This window comes from Natator depressus, chromosome 25, assembly GCF_965152275.1.
Source record: "Natator depressus isolate rNatDep1 chromosome 25, rNatDep2.hap1, whole genome shotgun sequence".
Classification (NCBI taxonomy): Eukaryota; Metazoa; Chordata; order Testudines; family Cheloniidae; genus Natator; species Natator depressus.
Genome location: NC_134258.1, coordinates 13,726,570 through 13,746,769, shown reverse-complemented (window position 1 = coordinate 13,746,769; position 20,200 = coordinate 13,726,570). Strand labels below are relative to the sequence as shown.

The window sequence follows — 20,200 nt, the reverse complement described above, 5'->3', positions numbered from 1 at the left end:
CTGGCCAGGGCTGGGTTGAGTTGGTGGGACCTGGGCCGCTGTAGGTTCCAATCCACAAACCCAGCCAGTTTTAGCGCCTTTGCAAAGCCACGGCCCCCTTCTCCCCAGGGTCCGCAGCCCCGCGCCTGGCCAAACCTCGCCAGCGGGGCTCTTCCCTCCCCTTTCCTCTTGACACCTTTCCAGCCCCAGCCGCGCCGACAAACCCCGACGGCCAGTGTCCGATTTCTCCTGCCAGAGCGGGATCCCAGCGCAAACCAATGGTGGAGGGAGCGGGGGACAGGCCTCCTATATAGCCCGGAGACTCCGCTGTGCTCCCAGTCCGCCCCGAGCCGGCTCCAGGAGCGCCCCGCCCCGCGCAGCCGGAGCTCCCGGAGGAGCGTTATTCGGCGCCCGGCGCAGCGGGATGGTGCCACTCACGCCGGCCCTGCTGCTCTTCGCCGCCAGCCTGGCCCTGGCCCTGGCCCTGGCCCTGGCCCGAGGTAAGGCTGGTGCCCTGGGGGGTGAGCCGCGGCGGGGGCCCGCAGGTCCCTGCGCCGCCGGGGGCAGCCCCAGGTGAGCCGGCTCCGGGGAGAAGCCCCCACCTGGCCGCTGCGCCCCCAGCGCACTGGGCTGCCTGTCTCCTGGGGTCTCGCAGCGCGGCCCGGCTGGGGGACCCCCGGACCCTGGCTGGGCTGGGGCGGGGGCGCAGCCGGGGAGACCCCCTGCCCCTCCCGCCCTCGGCTCGCTGCTCCCCGCCCCCCCATTCACAGTGTGGCTGCCCGGGCCGGCGGGGCTGCCCAGAGGAGGGAGCTGCTAGCATCGGGACGCCTGGGTTCCCTGGCTGGGTCTGTCGCTGACTTGCTGCATGTGTGACGTGACCTCCGGGGAATCCGGCCGCTGCCCGGCTCCCCGGGTGTCTCGCCGCTCCCTCGGCAGAGGCAGGGCGGGGAAGCCGAGCCGGGGAGCGCCCGTGGTGCGCCGAGTGTGGATGCAAAGCGCGGGGAGGTTAGAAACACAAAATCCCCCCTCCCGCATCACCAGGGGGCTCCCCTAGCCAGCTGGGGGTTGCATCGGCTTAGACCCAGCCCCTGGCGGGGTCACTCCCTTCACCCCAACACCCTCAGGGCAATATTGGCCCCTCATCTCTTCCCCCCCCCCCTCACCCCTGTGCCTGGCTCTTAGCTTCCCTGCCCCTGGAGATCAGCTGGTGGGTGAGTGCTGGGTGCACGGAGGTACCGTGGCTGGCTGGGGGGCCCTTGTGGCTAGTGGCCTCTGGCTTGCTGGGCCTTGGGGAGCTCTCTGGGAGGCTTCACGCTTGGTGGTGGGGAGTTGAGTCAACTGATACAATAGAGCCTGGTAGGGGAATGAGCCGCTCCGCAGGTTCCAGTGACCCCCAATTTCTGCTCCTCACCCAAGCTTGGCATGACCCCAGTGGAGACGCTGGGCACAGCCCAAGCCCTGAGTGGTAGCCCCCCAGCTGCTGCTACCCCCAAGCACCTGCCTCCCAGACGAGGCTTTCGCCTCCCAGGAGGACTCTCCATGCTGCAGCTTCCCCCAGCCCCTCAATACACTGGGGAAGAGCCAGGACCTGCCCGGGGGTCAGGGGGCTCCTGTGCAGAGCTGACGTACGTGAGGTTGATTTTACAGCCACCGCAGTCATGACTGTGGTTTTTCATGTCCAGGTCACCCAAATGACGTCGCCCTAAGCCCGATGCCTCTCGGCAAGGTGGATTCGCTAGGTCTGCAAAGCGGGCGAGTTACAGCGGCGGGAGGGAGGCTGTAGTGTGGACGCTTACATAGTTAGGTTGACGTAAGCTGCTTTATGTCGACTTGGCTTTGTAGCATAGACATGAGTGTGCCCGGAGAGCTCCTGGGCATATACCTTGGGAGATCCCCAGCACAGCACCTTCCCGCTCTGCCAGCAGTGTGCGGCAGGGCGACCATATTTCCCAAAGAGAAAACAGGACACCCCCAGCTGCTTGCCTGAGGCCCCCTCACCTCGCCTGTGGCCGTTGCCCATGGCTGGAACACTGCCTCCTCAGCCCAGTCCTGCCGCCCCCCCCCACCTGCGAGTGACTGGCGTCTCCGCTCACACCCCCTCTCCCCGGCATGCTCCTTCGCACTGCACCTTGCTTCTTTTTGGCAAAAGTCGGCATCTGTCCCGTTTGCTCTTGTCAGCTGATCCAGTCGGCAAGAGCAGGGACAAATGCCTCCTTATGGGGAGAAAAGGGGGAAAAAAAAAAAAACCGGGACAGGACTAAAAAAAAAGGGACCGTCCCAGCTGAAACCTGATGTATGGTCACCCTAGTGTGTGGGAATGGAAATATGCCTGGTGTTGGGGTCAAGCATGGGGAAATGGGCTTTTCCTCCATTATTTAGCACTGGTCCCGGTAATCTGCTGGCATGAGGGCAGGGGCCAGGGGGCTCCTGAGGTCAGGGCTTGATGGTGCAGAAGACCCTATCACCCCCTGTTGGAGATTGGGGGTCATTTTGGAACTCAGTTTTAGACAGAGATTCAGACTGGGGCCAGTCTGACTGACAGACAGAGACTGACCGACGGACTGACACACACGCATCTGAAGAAGTGGGTTTTTTACTCACAAAAGCTTATGCCGAAATAAATCTGTTAGTCTTTAAGGTGCCACCGGACTCCTTGTTGTTTTTTGTGGATACAGACTATCACGGCTACCCCTCTGACAGAGTGTGTGTGTATACTGAGTCCCTCACTCTCTGCATTCCTTTATCACCTTGCACACAGACACAGACTCCTAACCATCCATTTGCAAGGGACCCACATTCCCTGGGTTACCTCCCTCATGGTTCAGAGCCGGATCGGTTGTGTTTCAAACCTCTCTGGTTCCTACTGGACACAAGCCCAGAGAAATTGGTGTTTGGAGGCTTCCCGCAGCAGGGACACCGGGCAGAACCATTAGTGAACCCAGCTTGGGGCCTGTGATGTGTAATAAACAAAGGATCCATTGATTGTTCACCCCTCATAGCTCCCTTTGCTCCCCTGGGCGAGGTCTTTTCTGTTCTTCTCTCCTGCCAGGGGAAGAGGGGTGAATTGTATGGTGCATGCCACCTGCAATAGGGACCTGCATTGTGCCCTTCAGATGCCATCTGCTGCACAGTTGTGTCCACCAGACTCCCCCTACCCCCATGGGAAGGAGGGATCCAGCCCAGTTCAGTGTGGGGGGGACACAAGAGCACAGTATCACTTATACACACCACTGGGAGGCAGAAATAGACCCGCCCCTTCCCTTCCCATCCCAAAAAATTAAGAGCCAAACAATTTGTTGGCAGGGAGATTCTGCCCAGATGAAATTAACAAGCAGCCAAGGGGGCTCGGGAAAGAGAATGCCACCCTCTGAGGGTTATTTTCGCATCAGCAGCCTTGGCTCATTTTATCACACGAGCCTGTTGGCCTTTGAAGTCCAACTCATTGCAGGTTCCCAGCCTGTTCGCCGGATTCAGTGTAAATCTGGAGTCACCCCATCGACTCGCATAGAGCGGCTCTGGATTTGTGCTGGTGCAGTTGAAATCAGAATCCAGCCCTATCTCTCTGATGCATTTTCGAGGAGGCCTCACTCCTGTTCAGCTCTTGGGCTGCGTTCCTGCTTTGACCAGCACAACCTCCAAACCGTCAGGGCCACAGATCCCATCACTTACAGGAACCCGCCTTTCCCGCCAATATCGGCCCAGTAGCTCCAGCCCCGCGTCTGTCAGATGTTCCAGATTCTCGAGCACTTATTCACAGTCAAAAATCTTCACGATCTCCTTATCCTTATGATAAAAGGTTTTGACAAGGCTGCTTGGCCCATACAGTGACTTTGTGTACCTATTGGGAGCAGCTGGCAGAGAATGCTGGGCCTTGGGGGCAGGAATGCAGCGTGTGGGCTGGGAGTGACTATTATTTCGCTTTAGATTGAAATAAACGTTTCGTGCCTCCTGACCCCCAGCCGGGAGTCATGACAGCCCTGGGGTCACAACCCATTAGCTGAGAACCACCCGTCTAGACAGACGCGTGCCCGCTGTGGGAGCCGTTGTATCTTTTACGGTTAGATCACTGAGGAGCCCCTTCTCCAGTTGGGCAGGTTTTGGAGTTTGTACGCAATACAAAGGCCCTTGGGAACAGGTCCTTCCTTTGCTGTCAGGACTCCCCGCTCCTCCTGCTCGCAGAGATTTAGTAGCAAGTGCCGGTGCACAGGGATGGGATGAAGTCAGAAGCTTTGTCTTTGGCAAACCCCAACTGGTTGAAGCCCAGACTTCTCCTGGGGAAGGGTCCGTTTGGGACACATTTTTCAGCTTACAAGTTTGTTTTGGTTAAAAGGTTTGTAATTGTGAGCCCCGTTTTCGAAATGAACGAGCGTCCAGCGTGAAGTGACTTTGGGTGTCAAGGCTTCAGCTTGTTATAGTGAAAAGGGGGGGAAAAGTCAAACCAGTGTTTTGAAATGATTGGAACAAACTCTTGGGCTTGTTTTTTATTCTCATTTCTGGCTCACAAAATTTTCTGAGGTTTCCGCTTTTTGCCTTGATTCGGGACAGGGACATTTTTTTTTTTCCAATCGCTTGAAAATGTTCCCAGGATGAGAGACAAGGTGGGTGGGGTGATCTCTCTTGTTGGACCCACTTCTGTGCAGTTTCCTGCCCAGCTCCAATACCCGGGGGTCAGGGCCCTCCAGAGAAAGTGACAAACCATTGCAACTGCTCATCAAATCAACGAGCCAAATACATTTAGCCATGCGTTCTGATGGACCGCGGGTGCTGCATTAGCACTGGGGAGCCCCGGCCCTACCAGGGCCACCTTGTGCCTGGCGCTGTACGAACAAGTCTCAACTATTGTTATGAAACCAACCTTTTGTTTATTCGCTGTGGCGAAATCCAGCAATTCAGAAGGGCCCTGTGCTCATAGTGGGGCTCTGGGCCAGTGGAGGAGGGGCCTGGCATGGGGCAGTGGGGTGGAGCAGAGGTGGGGGATACAAACACTTCCATCGTGTGATTCTTTCCACAGAGCCCCTGAAGGATGATTCCCGACCGGCCAAGACCAATGTGCTGGGGAAACACCAGAAAAAGAGGCCTGGTGGAAAGCCTCTCAGCGTGGACACAGCAGGTGCGGTGCCGTCCATAGCTGGCCCTGTTCGCAGGTTCACTACCTGCCTGTTATGTAGTAACCAAATGCCATGGTCGGGGGGGATGGCATAGTACAAACCTGCAGGTTGGGATTGGTGGGGGGGGGGGGAAGGAAGCACCGGCTGAGTGGGGCATAGTGGGGCAGCCCAGGGCTGGGCTAGCAGGGGGCTGTGGGTTGGGATTGGGGGGCACCGGCAGACCTGTCGAGGCAGCCCAGGGCTGGGCTAGCAGGGTGTCACAGAGTCCCCGGGCGATGCTCTGGAACTGCTCCCCATGAAGCCAGTCAGGACTCTGGGGCAGTCTCCTCTCTGGGAGCAGCCTGTCTGCAGGACACACAGCTCACCCGGCTTCCACCTTCCTGGGTCTGACCTCGGAGCATTCAGCATCCTCTGCCCCTCCGTGCGCTTCCCCCAGCGAGTCCGCTCAGGCGGGGTCCTGGGGAAGCCAGAGGGTCCTGCCCCCCAACTCCGCAGTCAGACGTGACTCTCAGCCAGCCAGTAAAACAGAGGTTTATTAGACGACAGAAACATGGTCTAAAACAGAGCTTGCAGGTGCAGAGAACGGGATCCCTCAGCTGAGTCCATTTTGGGGGGCAGTGAGCCAGACAACCACGTCTGCCCTTCACTCCATGTCCCAGCCAGCCCCAAACTGAAACTCCCTCCAGCCCCTCCTCCTCTGGGCTTTGTCCCTTTCCCAGGCCAGGAGGTCACCTGATTCCTTTGTTCTCCAACCCTTTAGCTCTCACCTTGCAGGGGGGAAGGGCCCAGGCCATCAGTTGCCAGGAAACAGGGTGTCGGCCATTCTCTGTGTCCAGACCCCTGCACACACCTGCCCTCTAGGGCTCTGCAGTGATCATACACCCTTATCCCACCACCTAGATACTTAAGAACTGCATAGGGGAAACTGAGGCACCCCCACACTATTCAGAGGAAACATTAAGAACATTCCCACTTTGTCACACAGGGGGCTGTGGGTTGGGATTGGGGGGCACCGGCAAAGCAGCAACATCCCCTCCCTTTCAATTCATAAAATATTTTAAAATAATTTTAAAAAGAATAACCGCAGCTTAAAGGCCCTGGATCCGAAAGCCCAGACGGGTCCTGACTCCTGGCTTTAGCAAATCCCTCGGGATGGTGCCAGCTGAGGCTCCCCGCCCCACTCCAGTCCTCCAGGATCTGCGATGGCAAGATGCAAAGGGGGTGCAGCTGGCCTGCAGGTGGCCCCATGTCCCCTAGCCATTGCGGTGATGTGTGGCGCGTAGACAGAGTGCGCTGTTTATTGTCTGTGTCCCCTGGCATGGAGGAGCTGTGGAGCTGGGGCTGGTGCAGGAGCCAGGGGTCAGCAACGTGTCCGTGCAGTAAAAAAAATTGAAGTCTGTGGTAATTTTTCAAGAAATGGAATGACTGAATGACATAACACCCAGCCAATGTCCTCACTAAGTCCGGTAATTTTGTCAAGTGTCCATCACACAACTGCAGACCCCTGCACGGGATCACTGGTGCTAGGGGCTGTTCAAACAAAAAGCCAGGCCCTGCCCCAATGAGTTCCCTGAATAGCCCCGCTAAGAGGCAATTTGCTGCTATAAACTGAACCACGGAAGAAGCCTGGACAGGAGCATCCATCCTGGAGGGTGGTAACTGACAGGGGCATTGGGCACAGATACCCAGAGGGGCAGAGCCTAGGCAGGCCACTGAGCTGGTGCACAGGGTGATGGCAGCTGCTGTGGGGAGCGCAGCTGCCTGCCTGGCTGGTGAGAGCGCCAGCAAACATACGGGCTTTGACCTAGAGCAGGGACAATTAAAACCAGCCCTGATCCAGCAAAAGGCCAAGAAATCAGCCAGGCTGGAACAAGCCCGTGGCCCCTCTAGCCGGGGCCCTGGCGCTGCCTAGACATTGCACCTGCTAGGGTGGCATTATACCTCGGGGGTGGGGGGGATTCCTTCCTGATGCAAGTGGGGAATCTGCCCTGAAGCATGACGATCAACCACCCTCACCCGCAAGCTCCGAGCGGGATAACCGTGGGTTCCTTTGCCTGCCCCCTAGGCGCCACCGAGTGGACCTCCTGGTTCAATGTGGACCACCCTGGCGGGGAGGGCGATTACGAGAGCCTGGAGGCCGTCCGCTTCTACTACCGGGAGCGGGTGTGCGCCCGGCCAGTCTCCATCCAAGCCCGCACCACCGAGTGGGAGCTGCCTGAGGATGTGGGCGAGATCGTGCACTACAGCCCCGAGAAGGGATTCTGGTGCATCAACCGGGAGCAGCCGGGGGGCAGAACTTGCTCCAACTACCACGTCCGCTTCCTGTGCCCCGTGGGTGAGTGAGTGTCTTGGGGTGGGGGCGGGGGCTGGCTCTGAGGGTCACCAGGCAGTGCCACCTCCAGATCCCCGGTCTCATGGGTGTTGAGCCCCGCCGACCCTGCCATTTTGTGTCAGCCTCGGGGGGTCCCACGGGTGCTGGGCCCTTCCACTCTTCATTGCCAGTCCCTGGTGCTTCACCCCGTCCCAGGGATGCGCGAGGCCCAGGCTGCCCCTGCCCTCCCTCCTGACCCCTGTGCCCTGAAGGCTGAGGACCCTTCTGCCAGCCGGCTGTCTTGAGAGAACGGTTACTCACATGAAATTACCCCATCGGGATTCTCTGCCCTGGGCGCTTCCCCGCAGTAACCCCTCTTGTCTCCCTGGCCTCCCCAGAGCACGACGGCTGGTCGCACTGGTCAGCCTGGAGCGCCTGTTCCAGAGCCGCCTGCGGGGGCAGCGGGCTGCAGGCCCGACAGCGCAGCTGCCTCAACAGCCAGCCCCTGTCGCTGCTGCAGCTGCCCACGTGTGCAGGGAAAGCCACGCAGCGGAGGGGGTGCAGCGGCGGGCCCTGCGCAGGTAACGGGTCGTGGTGCTGCTGGGCGACCCGGGGGGCTTGTGCACGGGTCCGGGTCCCGGTCCCGGGATCCCAGCTCAGCTCTCCGGTTCACCACGGGGCCGGCCGGCCGCAGCGTGAGGCCTGGGCACTCCCGGCTCGCTGGGGGCACCGATCGTTCGTGGTGAGAGACGGGCGCTGGATGGGCAGCGAGGCCCCAGCGGGGTTGTCAGCTCCCACCAAAAAGCGACTGACACAGATCTCGCGCTATGGGGCCTATGGTGTTCAGCGGAGCAGCTGCGATTCCATCCCGGGGAGGGCAGGGCACCTCCACGCGTACATGCACAGTCTCAGCCAGCAGGGGGCAGTGTACACACACACACACACACACACACTTAATCTCCTTCGACTGTAAGATCTTTGGGGCAGGGACTGTCTTTTTGTTCTGTTTGTACAGGGCCTCGTTCGCTGGTCCGTGCCCACCCCACTCTACACACGCCGAGTTATTTCAGACTCCTGCACGTGCCACCTCTGGGCAGAATGGCACATTCATCTTTTCTTACAGCCACCAGCTGAATTATTTTAAAGGACTTTTTCTTTCACCCTTTCATTAAAACAGGAATAAGGAGGGAAACCTCCCCCCCCCACCATTTTAAACAATAAAGGCCCTCAGTGCAGCCGGTGCATCAACAGGCAGGAATGTCAGACATGTGCTTGTGGTCTAGAACGGCTGGTTTTTTATGGCCAAGGCTCTTTTTAATGGACTCTTTCAGGGAGCCTGGTGTTCATTTCGGGTGGCTGGCAGCTCTGAGCGCTGGATACGTTCTCTGTGGGAACAGGCCCCAGATCTTTGCATAGCTGGGGGGGTCTTTTCAGTTGACTCCCCCTCCTAGCCCAATGCATGGCAAGTTTTCTTTACACCCAGCTCTCCGGCGCTGGGCCCATATGGGCAGCTTCCGCCCCATCTGTTCTCTGGGAGCCGTTCAGGGTAATTGAAGTAGCAGGCCTAGGACATAAAAACAGTCTGGCAGGCGCGTGCGGAAGGGTGAGCCTGTGAACTTGACGCTGGGAACGGACAGCTCCGCGGGTCCCGGCACTGGGCATGCCAGGCTTGGTTTGAATGATCCTCCAATTCGGGGGGGCCGGGACCTCAGGCTGTGCCGGGGTAGGGGTGGGGGTGTTCTTGTGAAACCAAGGTTGTTCACATCCCCGGTTTGGGGCACAGTGGGACTCAAGGCAAGGTGCGTTCCGAGTCTCCTTGTGTCGTCATTTGCACCAGTGCGAACACAGGCGAGAACTGCTGCCCTTGCACTCTGCTTGTGTTTCGCGCTCACTTTGCACTGGTGTCAACGAGGACAAAGGAGATGGAGCCTTCAAAGCCCTGCCCCAGCATGCCCTGGGCTCAGTGCCAAACCCAGCTTGGGTTCCCTGGAGGGTCACATCTGCCCCCAAGTAGGATTCAGCAGTGGGGGGGCTGCAGGTGGTGATCCCCCCCTTTCCCTACCAGATGTGTTCTCCAGGCAATGCACAGGGCAGGGTGGGGGAGCTCTCCTGGCGGGTCCGTTTCCAGGGCTGGTGGGCAGCCTCTACCGCTGGCTCAGGATTCTCCGTGCAGCACCCTGCGCATGGAGGAACTGCTGCCTGATGGGGTCACTGGTGTCTCCACCCCCAGATGCTGGGTGGAGCGAGTGGGGCGCCTGGAGCCCCTGCTCCAAGAGCTGCGGTAGCGGTGGGAAGCGAGTCCGGCATCGGAGCTGCAAGAAATCCAAGAGGTCCCGCTGCGTCGGCCGCCCCTCGGACGTGCAGAAATGCGCCCGGACACCCTGCTCAGGTACTGGCTGTGCTGGGGCTCCCTCCCCGGGCCACCCACAGCAAGAGGGGCCAGGGTTTGGGGGGGCAGGTCATGCCTGACCTGCATTTTGGGGTATCTGGCAGGGCATTTCAGGGTATCTGTCCAGGAAGGCGGGGAACTGTTGTTCTTCAGGACAGTCCAAAAATCCCCTGGATTTGTGAATTGGATTGAGATGGCTGCGACCCGAGCTCAGCCCCTTGTCCGTTATTACCCTAGGTCCTACTCCATTCATCTATCCATTCATCCATTCATCTATCCATCCATTCATCCGTCCCATCTAGCCAGCCAGCCAATCCAGCCACTCACCCAGACCCACGTCTCTCTCCCTTTGTTTTCCCCTCAGCTCTGAGGGGTATTTGAAATCTCTCACTTTTCAGATCTTGCCCAAACCTGTGTGTAAGAAAGGCAGGACTGTTCCGACCCAGCAAGTGAGCTCCCCCCTCACCCCCCATTCTCTCCCCACCCCACCCCGTTTCTTCTCTGTCCCAATCTCTCTCCCCTCCCTGTGGCCCTGGGGAAGGCAGAACTACCCTAGGAAGCTCGGATGCCCAGAGGGTGGGGGTGATAGCAGGGGGAAACACCTGCCCTGCTGGCACTGAGCAGAGCCCAGCGCTCCCCACTCTGGGACTTAGAGACAGGCCTGAACCCAGCTCCGAGCAGCACAGGCCCAACCGGGGGGAGTGCACCCCACCTCTCCCCATGCCCCGCCACCACCACCCTGGCATCCCAGCCGTGGGTCTCCTTTAAGCACGAGCTGCTTCTTGTTCCCAATGACGTACAATGGCCAGCTGGCTGGGCCACCTTGTTCCACTCCTGGCATATTCCCCAGGATCACTGGGTGAAAGTGCCTGGGAAAGGCTGATCCTCCCTTGGAGGGTCAGGAGCCCTGTTGCTACCACATGGATATTTTGGGGAGGGTGGTGGGTCCCCCTTCCTGCTCGTCCTGGTGGGGTGCGGGGGGGGGCTAGAGTGTTCCACTCTCATTGCGTTTGCCTCTGTCCCCCCTCAGCCTGCCAGCTGAGCTGTGCCGAGGGCAAGGTGAGCAAGAACTGCAGCAGTTGCACGTGCCAGGACCACACCCTGGTGGGCAGCGTCCTGAGCACCGAGGGGGCTGCCCTCGCCAATGCCCGGGTCTCCCTCAAGGCCAAGCCACGGGCCGTGCTGGCCAGGACTGACCGCCGGGGCGGCTTCAGCATCCGGGGCGTCTGTGCCGGCAGCGGGGCCAATGTCAGCGTCCAGCTGGAGACGTTCGCCCCGGGCGAGGCTCCGATTGTCTCCAACGGCTCCAGGACATCGTCGGTGCAGGTCACACTGCAGAGGCTGGGTGAGGGGCCCTGCCTGGTGTGTGGGGCGGTCCCATGTCCACCTCTAGGGACTGCTCCACTCAGAGGGGAACAGCCTGCTACTGCTGCCAGCTAATGGGGTTGCTCTTTGAGCTCTAGTGGCTAGAGGCCTGCACTGCAGGGATGAAGGCCCCAGGTTCAAGCCCTGCTGGTGACCCATCTAGGAGGGTTGTTACAAAAGGAATCCCTTGAAGCACAGGATCCCCCTGACTGAAGGCGCCATGAGCCTTCTTGGGGAGCTGACAGCGAGTGTGTGTGTGTGTGGGGGGTAAGACAGAATTGGGGGGAGCCGGGAGCTGGATTCTGGGCAGACTCAGGGCCTGATTCCTGCGTGGGGTGGAACACGGGGGGGTGGGGTGGGAGCAGATGGGGGGATGGGAGTGGAGTAGTGGTGCGGGAGGGTGGTTGTTGCTATTGCTGGGGCATCGTCACCTTTTCTGCTCCCTCTCTGTCCGGCAGAGAAGCCCTACATGGTGAAGCACCCGGAGTCCAAGGTGCGGGTGGCAGGCCAGCGCGTGACTCTCTGCTGTGCAGCCTCCGGCACCCCCCGGCCCACGAAATATTACTGGTGAGTTGCAGGAACAGGACGAGCCAGCCCTTGGCCACCAACATCGGCCTTGGGGGAAGACCTGGGCTTGCCCCCGGCTTAGTCTGGCCTCCCAGACCGAGGTGGGGGCAGTGTTGTAGGACAGGAATAGCAGGGGAAGGGGCTGCAGGTCGGGAGTGAGGGGCACCGGCAGAGCTGTGTGCAGGAACCCTGCATTTCACCAGCCTGTCCCATGTCCCATTCTTGTCGGCAGAACCAGCTTTAACGTTCAGACAGCAGCATGAGTGTGTGTGTGTGTGGGGGGGAGGTTGTGTGTTAGGGGTGTGGGGGATTGTGTGTGCATGGGGCTTAAATGTGTGGGTTGTGGGAGGATGAGGGGTGGGAGGTTGTGGGAGGGTGGGGGTTGGAGCAGTGATGGGTGTTATGGGGGGGGCTAAAAGGGGGTTGGGTGTGTCGGGGGGGTTACGTGTGGGGGTGGGGTTGGAGGGGGGGTGGGTGTTGTGGGGGGGGTTAAGGGATGGGGGGTTGTGGGGGTGTGCATGGAAGGGATGGGTCTGTGCATACAGGGGAAACTCCTCCAGGAGCCGACGAGCAGCAGGCTTGACCCGGTGCTCCAGCCCCGCCAGCCGCTGACGCTCTCTGCTTGCCGGTCTCCTGCAGGTACCACAACGGGACGCTCCTGGACAGGAAACTCCACAAGTACAACAGCAGCTTGGTGCTGCGGGACCTGGGGCTGCGCCAGGCCGGATTCTATCACTGCAAAGCCAGCACTGACGTGGGCTCCATCAAATCCTCCCCCGCATTCCTGACCGTGACTGGTGAGTCCCGGGGCGGCCGTGCCCCCGCGGGGCAGCGCTGGGCAGGAGACCAGATCGCTACCCCCAGCTCACCCCGGTCGGCCATTGCACTAGCTGTCTTGGGGAGAGCTGGGGACAGAATCTCCTCCAGTCCTGAAGGCCACTGATCAAAAGGCCATTGACTCTGGTTAGAGACTTTCCAATGATGCCAGTGGGGGCTGGATCAGCGCCCAGGCTGCCCTCAGGGTAGAGCCTCAGGCCCTGAGAGGGGCAAGAAGCAGAGGGCAGCTGTGGTGGCCACCTGGGCCTGAACCCAGCACCGGCACAGCCAGAACTGGGAGCTGCTGCAGGATGAGCTGGAGCTCCCGGCTAGGCTGTGACATGCTCCTGTCCTGTGGGGGCTGTCACCTACGCTCCCCAGCAGCTGAGACTGGGGCTTGACCCCAGGGCTACTTGAAGCTGCCAGGCCTCCACCCAGCCTGGTTTATTATTGTAGGGTTGCTTCGGCCACTGGATCCCAGGTCAGACACTCAGCAGCATGGGGGCTGGCTGCCCAGAGGGATTGAGGAGGGGGTGGCGGGGCAGGGGCAGGCCCTAGCAACCTCATTCAGGGTGAGTAGTGCTTTACTCCTTGCTTTAGAAGGAGCCGGGTCAGGGAGGGGGTATCTGGTGCTTGGTGGGGGAGAGGCCGCTGTGTTTGGCATCTCGGGTAACAGTCAAGCGCGGTGGAGGGATTTCGTCTCACAGCCCCTGACGTGACTTGTCTCTTCTCTCCCCGGCTCAGCCCAGGGGCAGCCGAGCTGCAAGGCCGAGCCGGAGGAATATCTCATCAAGCTGCCCAGCGAGTGCTTCCAGGAGGCCGGGCGCTCCCCATACTACAATGTGGGGCGTTGCCCCGACATCCGCTGTGCTGGGAGCCTGAAGGATGAGCTGCAGTGCCGGGACGGGGCAGGACGCTGCTGCAGGGTCCGGCGCATGGAGGTGCGGGAGATCCAGTGCGCCGGCTCCATCCTGCCCATCAAGGTGGTGGCCGAGTGTGGCTGTGAGAGGTGCGCCCGGCCCAAGATCCTGGTGCACGGCAGGGTGACGGCAGCCGACGACGGGGAGCCGCTGCGCTTCAGCCAGATCTTCCTGGGCAAAGAGAAAATTGGCTTCACCAGCTACAAGGGCACCTTCGCCATTGATGTGCCCCCGGACACGCGGCGGCTCGTGGTCCGGTTCGTGGACCGGCTGCAGAAGTTTGTGGACACGGTCAAGGTCCTGCCCTTCGACCCCCGGGGCGGTGCCATCTACCAGGACATCAAGGTGATGCGGAAGAAAGAGCCAGTGGACCTGGACCCCACGCAGGCCAATACCATCCTGTTGGGGGAGCTGGAGGGCCAGGAGCCGGTGGGGGAGATGATTATACCAGCTGGCTCCTTCCTCCGGCCCGACGGGGAGGTGTACAATGGCACCGTCAAGGCCAGCGTGACCTTCCTGGATCCCCGGGACGTCACCACGGTGGCTGCTGCCTCCAGCGACCTCAACTTCATCAATGCCGAGGGGGATCTCGTCCCGCTGAGGACCTACGGCATGTTCTCCGTGGACTTCCGGGAGAGCGAGTCCAACCAAGTGCTGCGGACGGGCCAGGTGGAGGTGCGGGTAGATGCAGAGCAGATCCGCATGCCCGAGCACCTCCAGAAGATGAAGCTGTGGTCCCTGAACCCTGAGACAGGCCTGTGGGAGGAGGAAGGCGCCTTCCGCCGGGCCAAGGAGCGGCGGGGCAAGCGAGAGGAGAGGGCCTTCTTGATCGGCAACGTGGAGATCCGGGAGAGGCGGCTCTTCAACCTGGACGTGCCTGAGAGCCGCCGCTGCTTCGTCAAGGTCCGGGCCTATGTCAACGAGAAGTTCATCCCCAGCGAGCAGCTGGAGGGAGTGGTCGTCACCCTCATCAACCTGGAGCCCGAGCCCGGCTACTCCTCCAACCCCCGAGCCTGGGGGCGCTTCGACAGCGTCCTCACCGGGCCCAACGGGGCCTGCTTGCCTGCCTTCTGCGATGGCCAGCGGGCCGACGCCTACACGGCCTACGTCACCGCCATCATGGGCGGGGAGGAGCTGGAGGCCGTGCCCTCCAGCCCCAAGCTCAACCCCAATGCCGTGGGAGTGTCCCAGCCCTACCTAAACAAGCTGGGCTACCGCCGGACGGACCACGACGACCCCAGCCTCAAGAAGACAGCCTTCAAGATCAACCTGGCCAAGCCCAACCCCAACAACATAGATGAGGTCAACGGGCCCATCTACGCCTACCGGAGCCTGAGGGAGTGTGAGGAGGCACCTGTTGCCGCCAACCACTTCCGCTTCTACCGGGTGGAGGTGGACAAGTACGAGTACAACGTCGTGCCCTTCAAGGAGAGCGACCTGGCCTCCTGGACCGGGGACTACCTGTCCTGGTGGCCCAACCCCCAGGAGTTCAGGGCCTGCTACATCAAGGTGAAAATCAGTGGGCCTCAGGAATACATGGTGAGGTCCCGGAGCGTGGGCGGCAGCCACCCCCGGACGCGTGGCCGGCTGTACGGCCTACGGGACACCCGCAGCGTCCGGGACCTGGAGATCTACAACAGCTCTGCTGCCTGCGTGGAGTTCAAATGCAGCGGGATGCTCTTCGACCAGAGCCTGATTGACCGCACCTTGGTCTCCATCGTCCCTCAGGGCAGCTGCCGCCGCACCGCCATCAACAGCCTCCTGCGGGAGTACCTGGGCCGCCACCCGCCGGTGGTGGAGAACAACGACACCACGGTCTTCAACATGCTGGCGCCGGTGGACCCGCTGGGCCACAACTATGGCATCTACACGGTCACCGACCAGAACCCCCGGCTGGCCAAGGAGATCGCCATCGGCCGGTGCTTCGACGGCACGTCGGACGGCTTCTCCCGGGAGATGAAGTCTGACATGGGCACGGCCATGACCTTCTACTGCCAGGAGAAGCCCGTCACCCATCAGAGCTTCTTCCAGCGCCTGCTCAGCTCGCCCACAGACACCCTGACCGAGATCCGCCGCGAGATGAGAGGCAACGAGCAATTGCGGGCTCCCTCCCAGGTGGTGGCCTACCCCGCTGGCCTCAGGACCGGGGTCTCCACCCAGACCCGACGGACCCCCAGCAGCCGGAGAAGGATGGACCTGATCCGGGCTCAGCAATGAGCAGCGCCAGTGCTGCTGCCCCCCAACTCACACATGCCCCCCAGGCCCCCACTCTGGTTTAAAGGCCCTTTCACAACATGCCCTGGGGTCCCCAATGCAGAGCACCACCTCGCCCCCCATCCGAAAGCATCCCCCCTCCCTCCCCACCCAAGTCACTGTCCCCCATGGCTTCTCCCTAAACTCTGCTAGTGCCAGTGCGGGACGCCACCCCACAGACTTTCCTCGCATGAAGTGTCGGCGGGGGGACCCTTGTTCCTGATCACTAGAAAAATCAGCTGAGATGGCGGAAGCACCTCGTGGCTGGGAGCGGAGCCCAGAGCGGGACAGTCAGCATCGGTTGCTGGTCTCTCCAAACCGACTCCTCCCTGCTACGTTCTCTCTGTCCCGCTGGTAACATCCCATGCCTGGGGCTCTCAATGGCCCTGCGCTAGCGCGGGCCGGGTAGGGCTGGTGCCCGGTGTTATCCAGCCACCTGAGCTTCCCAGCATTCATGCAGTTAGCTCAGCCCCACACATCTGCTCCCAAACCCTGGTTTGCCCCCTGCCCCACCATAGGCGTAGCTTGATGTCTGTGTTTAGGGGGCAGCGCCAGTCTGGCCAGTGGGGCTGTGCATGGAGGGGCAAATGCTGCACCTGCCTTCAGGCTTTCAGTTTGGGGGGGGCAATGCCCCCCATTCACTCCCCCCAAACTATGCCCATGCTCCCCACCGCTTGCACCATGCACCTGCCGGGTCCAGCAGGGAGACAGAGGGTGGTTTCTGTTACTTACTTTGACCCAGCCATCATATGCTACAGAGGACGCTCTCAGAGCAAGGGGCACAGACCCTCGCCTGGAGAGAAGCAGCCTCTGAGGTTATTTTTTAAACAGAAAATTTCAGTAGAAACAGGTGAATTTGACAGGAATAGCAGCCCGCATCTGTGCTGCCAAGCCCCCACCTCCCTGCTCCCTGCAGAAAGAGCAGCCTCTGAAACTGACTAGAAACAAACATGAAACTGACCAGCAGCCCCTCTTTTCAGGTTGGGAAAGTGAACAATACAGAGAAGCAAATTAGATATTTTTACATGCTTCCTGTGTTAATATTAATGATCTAAAGGGTGATGAGTGCTGCAGATAAGGAAATCCATAGCCACTGGGCCGGACAGCCTCCTCTTCAAGCAGGAAATGCTTCCATTTGGGTCAGTGCAGAGCAGGCCAGAAATGAAACCCCATCGGATGTGCTAAAGGGAAAGGAAAAAAACCAGGAATTTGGCATCCATTTCATAGTGTCCCCCCATCCTCCCTGCCAAGGTACGGAAAGCAGTAGAATTATAAAGCAAAGCAAATGGAGTCTCCCCTAGAATAGACCACAGTACCCCTTGATACGGGCTTCTCTACAGCATCACTGGCGGTTGGCACCAGGCCATTTTTTCAAGCAATCTTTTCTTTGGTGGGGGGGGCCACAAATTAAAACCAAAATTATTTTCTTTCCTAATTTCCTATGGGTTGGATGGGTAAAATACGTCCTCCCAGCATTTGATAATAACGTTCCTCCCCTCTGGAAAAGAGGGGAAATTAAGAAAAAGTGTGTAGGGAAAAAATCCGACTTGGCAAACAGACCCTGAGCAGGTGTCCACACCAGAACTGGATACAGCACATGCCACCCGTGGACTCGCTGCCCCAGACAACCTTAATGCGCAGTGATTTGCAAATCTCCGGCCTTGTGTCCATAGCACCCTACTCAACCAGGGACCATCCCACACCAGAGCCAGCAGCTCTGCTTGGCTGGCTCCAGGCCAGTGTTGGTCCATGGAACAGTTCAGTGCAATTGGCCTGAATTAATGCAAGGGCCTGTCCACCAGCCTGGCTGCTCCTGGTGTGTCGAGACACAGGGGCAGGGTTCTGCTATGGATAACGGTCTGTGTAGGACGGTCTGGTTTGCCAAGGCATGTCGATAAATTGTGTAGATTTGTACATTATTTATTATAAAATATATGGCTGTGTTTTCATCAGTCTGGATGAGGTGTGTCCCTGGTTGCGCCACGTGCAGCATCGGCCCAAGCTGGGCTGGAGCCGGGGCTGGAACGCAGGTATCGGCCATGGTCACTGTGTGTGCTCGTTTTCTCTCTCTCTCTCTCAGCAAAACTGCTCGGGCCCTGGCTCCCTCTTGTTAAGTATTTCCCAACCCATGGCTCGGCCCAGCCGGAACTGAAGGAACCTGAGCGCCTGCATGGCACAAAGCTGTAAGCCCTGCAGTGACGCTGGCTCAAGGGAGGCAATTATGGTACTGCTCTTAGAGGGCTGATTGGGCTGTAGAGTCCATCTCCCTGGGCTCCTCAGAACCACCCATTCACCAGCAATCCAACCTCCCCCTCGCCCACCCGTTCACCAGCAATCCAACCTCCCACCCATTCACCAGCAATCCAACCTCCCGCTCACCCCACATTCACCAGCAATCCAGCCTCCCACCTGTTCACCAGCAATCCAACCTCCCGCTCACCCACCCATTCACCCGCAATCCAACCTCCCGTTCACCTCACAGTCAGACGTGACTCTTAGCCAGCCAGTAAAACAGAAGGTTTATTAGACGACAGGAACACGGTCTAAAACATAGCTTGTAGGTACAGAGAACAAGACCCCTCAGCTGGGTCCATTTTGGGGGGCAGTGAGCCAGACAACCACATCTGCACTTCACTCCTCGTCTCCAGCCAGCTCCCAACTGACTCACTCTCCACCCCCTCCTCCTCTCGGCTTTGTCCTGTTCCCGGGCCAGGAGCTCACCTGATTCCTTTGTTCTCCAACCCTTTAGCTCTCACCTTGCAGGGGGGAAGGGCCCAGGCCATCAGTTACCAGGAGACAGAGTGTCAGCCATTTATGTACCCTGGCCCTTTGCTGTGCAACAATTACACCCGCTTAGCCCACCACCTAGAGACTTAAGAAATGCATAGGAGAAACTGAGGCACCCGTACAGTATTCAGAGGAAACATTAAGAACAGTCCCACTTCGTCACAACCCTATCTATCTATCGATCTATCTATCTATCTTCATACACCCCCAATATCTAATCTAATCTCCATATACACCTTGCTCTCTCTCTCTCTCTCTCTCTCTTGCGGCCCTGTTCCTGGGACTAGCCTTGCTTTGCTCCCCCCACCCATCAATCCCATTCAGACACACAGCTCCCATGAGAGCATCAATCTGTGCCCCCCACCCCCGCTCCACGCCGCCCAGCTAGCAAGCTCTAAACCCAGCCGTCCCTTGAGTCAAGGCGTGGCTCTGGCTAGCTCTGGTTAAATGTGTCCAAAGGACCCAGAAGCTGTGCCATGAATGGGCTGAACAGCCAATGCCCAAGTAACCAGCCGCACAAGCTTGGCTGCCAGATACCAGTGGCTGGAGAACCTGGTACTAGACTGCCAGGAAAATAGCCGTGTTCCCTTCAGCACCCTCTGCTGGCAGCTCTGAACGCGCTACGCTGACACCTGTCCTGGAGGTGGAGAGGCAGACTGCTCACTCGGCCCGGGTCATGTTGGCAAAGGCTAGTGCCACCAGCCAAAGCCTGGGACCTGCATGTCATCACCGAAGCGCCCAACACAGCCAGAACCGTGCAGCTTCGGAGGATTTGGTTCAATCCGGCACCGAAGGGGTTAACCACAGAGGCACAAAAACCGCTGGTGGCATTTAATTAAAGTGCCTTAATTGTGCTGGATTTAATTGCATGGGAGCCTGGCTCTGGCCTAACTGGGGTGTAATTTGAACAGGAGCCTGGATTCTAAATTCACAATTTGGGGCTTGGCTGTTTCTACCGCGCCTAGGAACAAAGCTCCAGCTGACTGAGCCGAGGGGTGGTGTAATTGGGAGTGAATGCGGCAGCCTGGAGGCCTGCCCCCGATGTCACTGGCTGATGGGGAGGCTAAATGCCTGCTGCTGCCTGAAAAGCTCATTCAAATTCCTAGTCGGTGCCTTGGTCCGGGAGCCGAGGGGCTCGTGTGCCGCAGGCCACGCAAGAGGGCATGCTGCTATATTACACCCTGGGCAAGTGTGTAGCAGCCAAGACCTCAAAGCACTGGAGAAGCAGCAGCATCCACGTAATGTCACAAGCGTCTCGCTCTGCTGCGTCCCCGCAGGCCACAGGAAGAAACAGAGACAGCGGCCTCCAGAGCTTGCAGACGCACGAAGTACGCCTGATTATGGGCCAGAGCTTGCCCCTCATGCCCGTGTGAAGAAGTGTGATGTTAAGGACCTTTTCATGGGAATAAGGGTGACAGAACTGGGCCTGATATCATTATATCACTGGCTTCGATCTACGCAGGATCATAAACCCAGCGTTGCCTCAATCCGGGGGTTGGGAAGTTGCAGGGGCTATTTCTGGCTCTGACATTAATTTACTGGGTGACTTTGGGCAAGTCACTTGCCCACTCTCTGCCTCAGTTTCCCCCTCTACAGAACAAGAATAGCACCAGTGGCTCACGTCCCAAAGGGTTTATTAGTTTGCCAGCAGCTGCACAGTTCTGGGAGGCATCGGCTTGTTACTGGCTTCTGAGGGGGACTGGGA

The 20,200-nt window shown here is 59.3% G+C and overlaps 1 protein-coding gene across 1 annotated transcript; it reads left to right on the top strand.

Annotated features, from left to right (window-relative positions):
* The first annotated feature begins 239 nt into the window (after positions 1-239).
* Positions 240-15,800, top strand: CILP2 (cartilage intermediate layer protein 2). Its single transcript, XM_074939318.1, has 9 exons — positions 240-479; positions 4,991-5,089; positions 7,153-7,422; positions 7,797-7,979; positions 9,629-9,787; positions 10,818-11,132; positions 11,611-11,719; positions 12,359-12,516; positions 13,280-15,800. Exons 1-9 carry the CDS (start codon positions 404-406, stop codon positions 15,670-15,672), a joined length of 3,762 nt encoding a protein of 1,253 aa, XP_074795419.1. The 5' UTR covers positions 240-403; the 3' UTR covers positions 15,673-15,800.
* Positions 15,801-20,200: the final 4,400 nt, after the last annotated feature.

What these genes read in the sequence shown, in the direction of transcription:
- CILP2 (XM_074939318.1), top strand. Translation starts at nt 404, where the DNA reads ATGGTGCCACTCACGCCGGCCCTGCTGCTCTTCGCCGCCAGCCTGGCC. An exon ending in GGCCCTGGCCCTGGCCCGAG is followed by an intron (nt 480 to 4,990) that starts GTAAGGCTGGTG and finishes TTCTTTCCACAG; the next exon opens with AGCCCCTGAAGGATGATTCC. An exon ending in TCTCAGCGTGGACACAGCAG is followed by an intron (nt 5,090 to 7,152) that starts GTGCGGTGCCGT and finishes CCTGCCCCCTAG; the next exon opens with GCGCCACCGAGTGGACCTCC.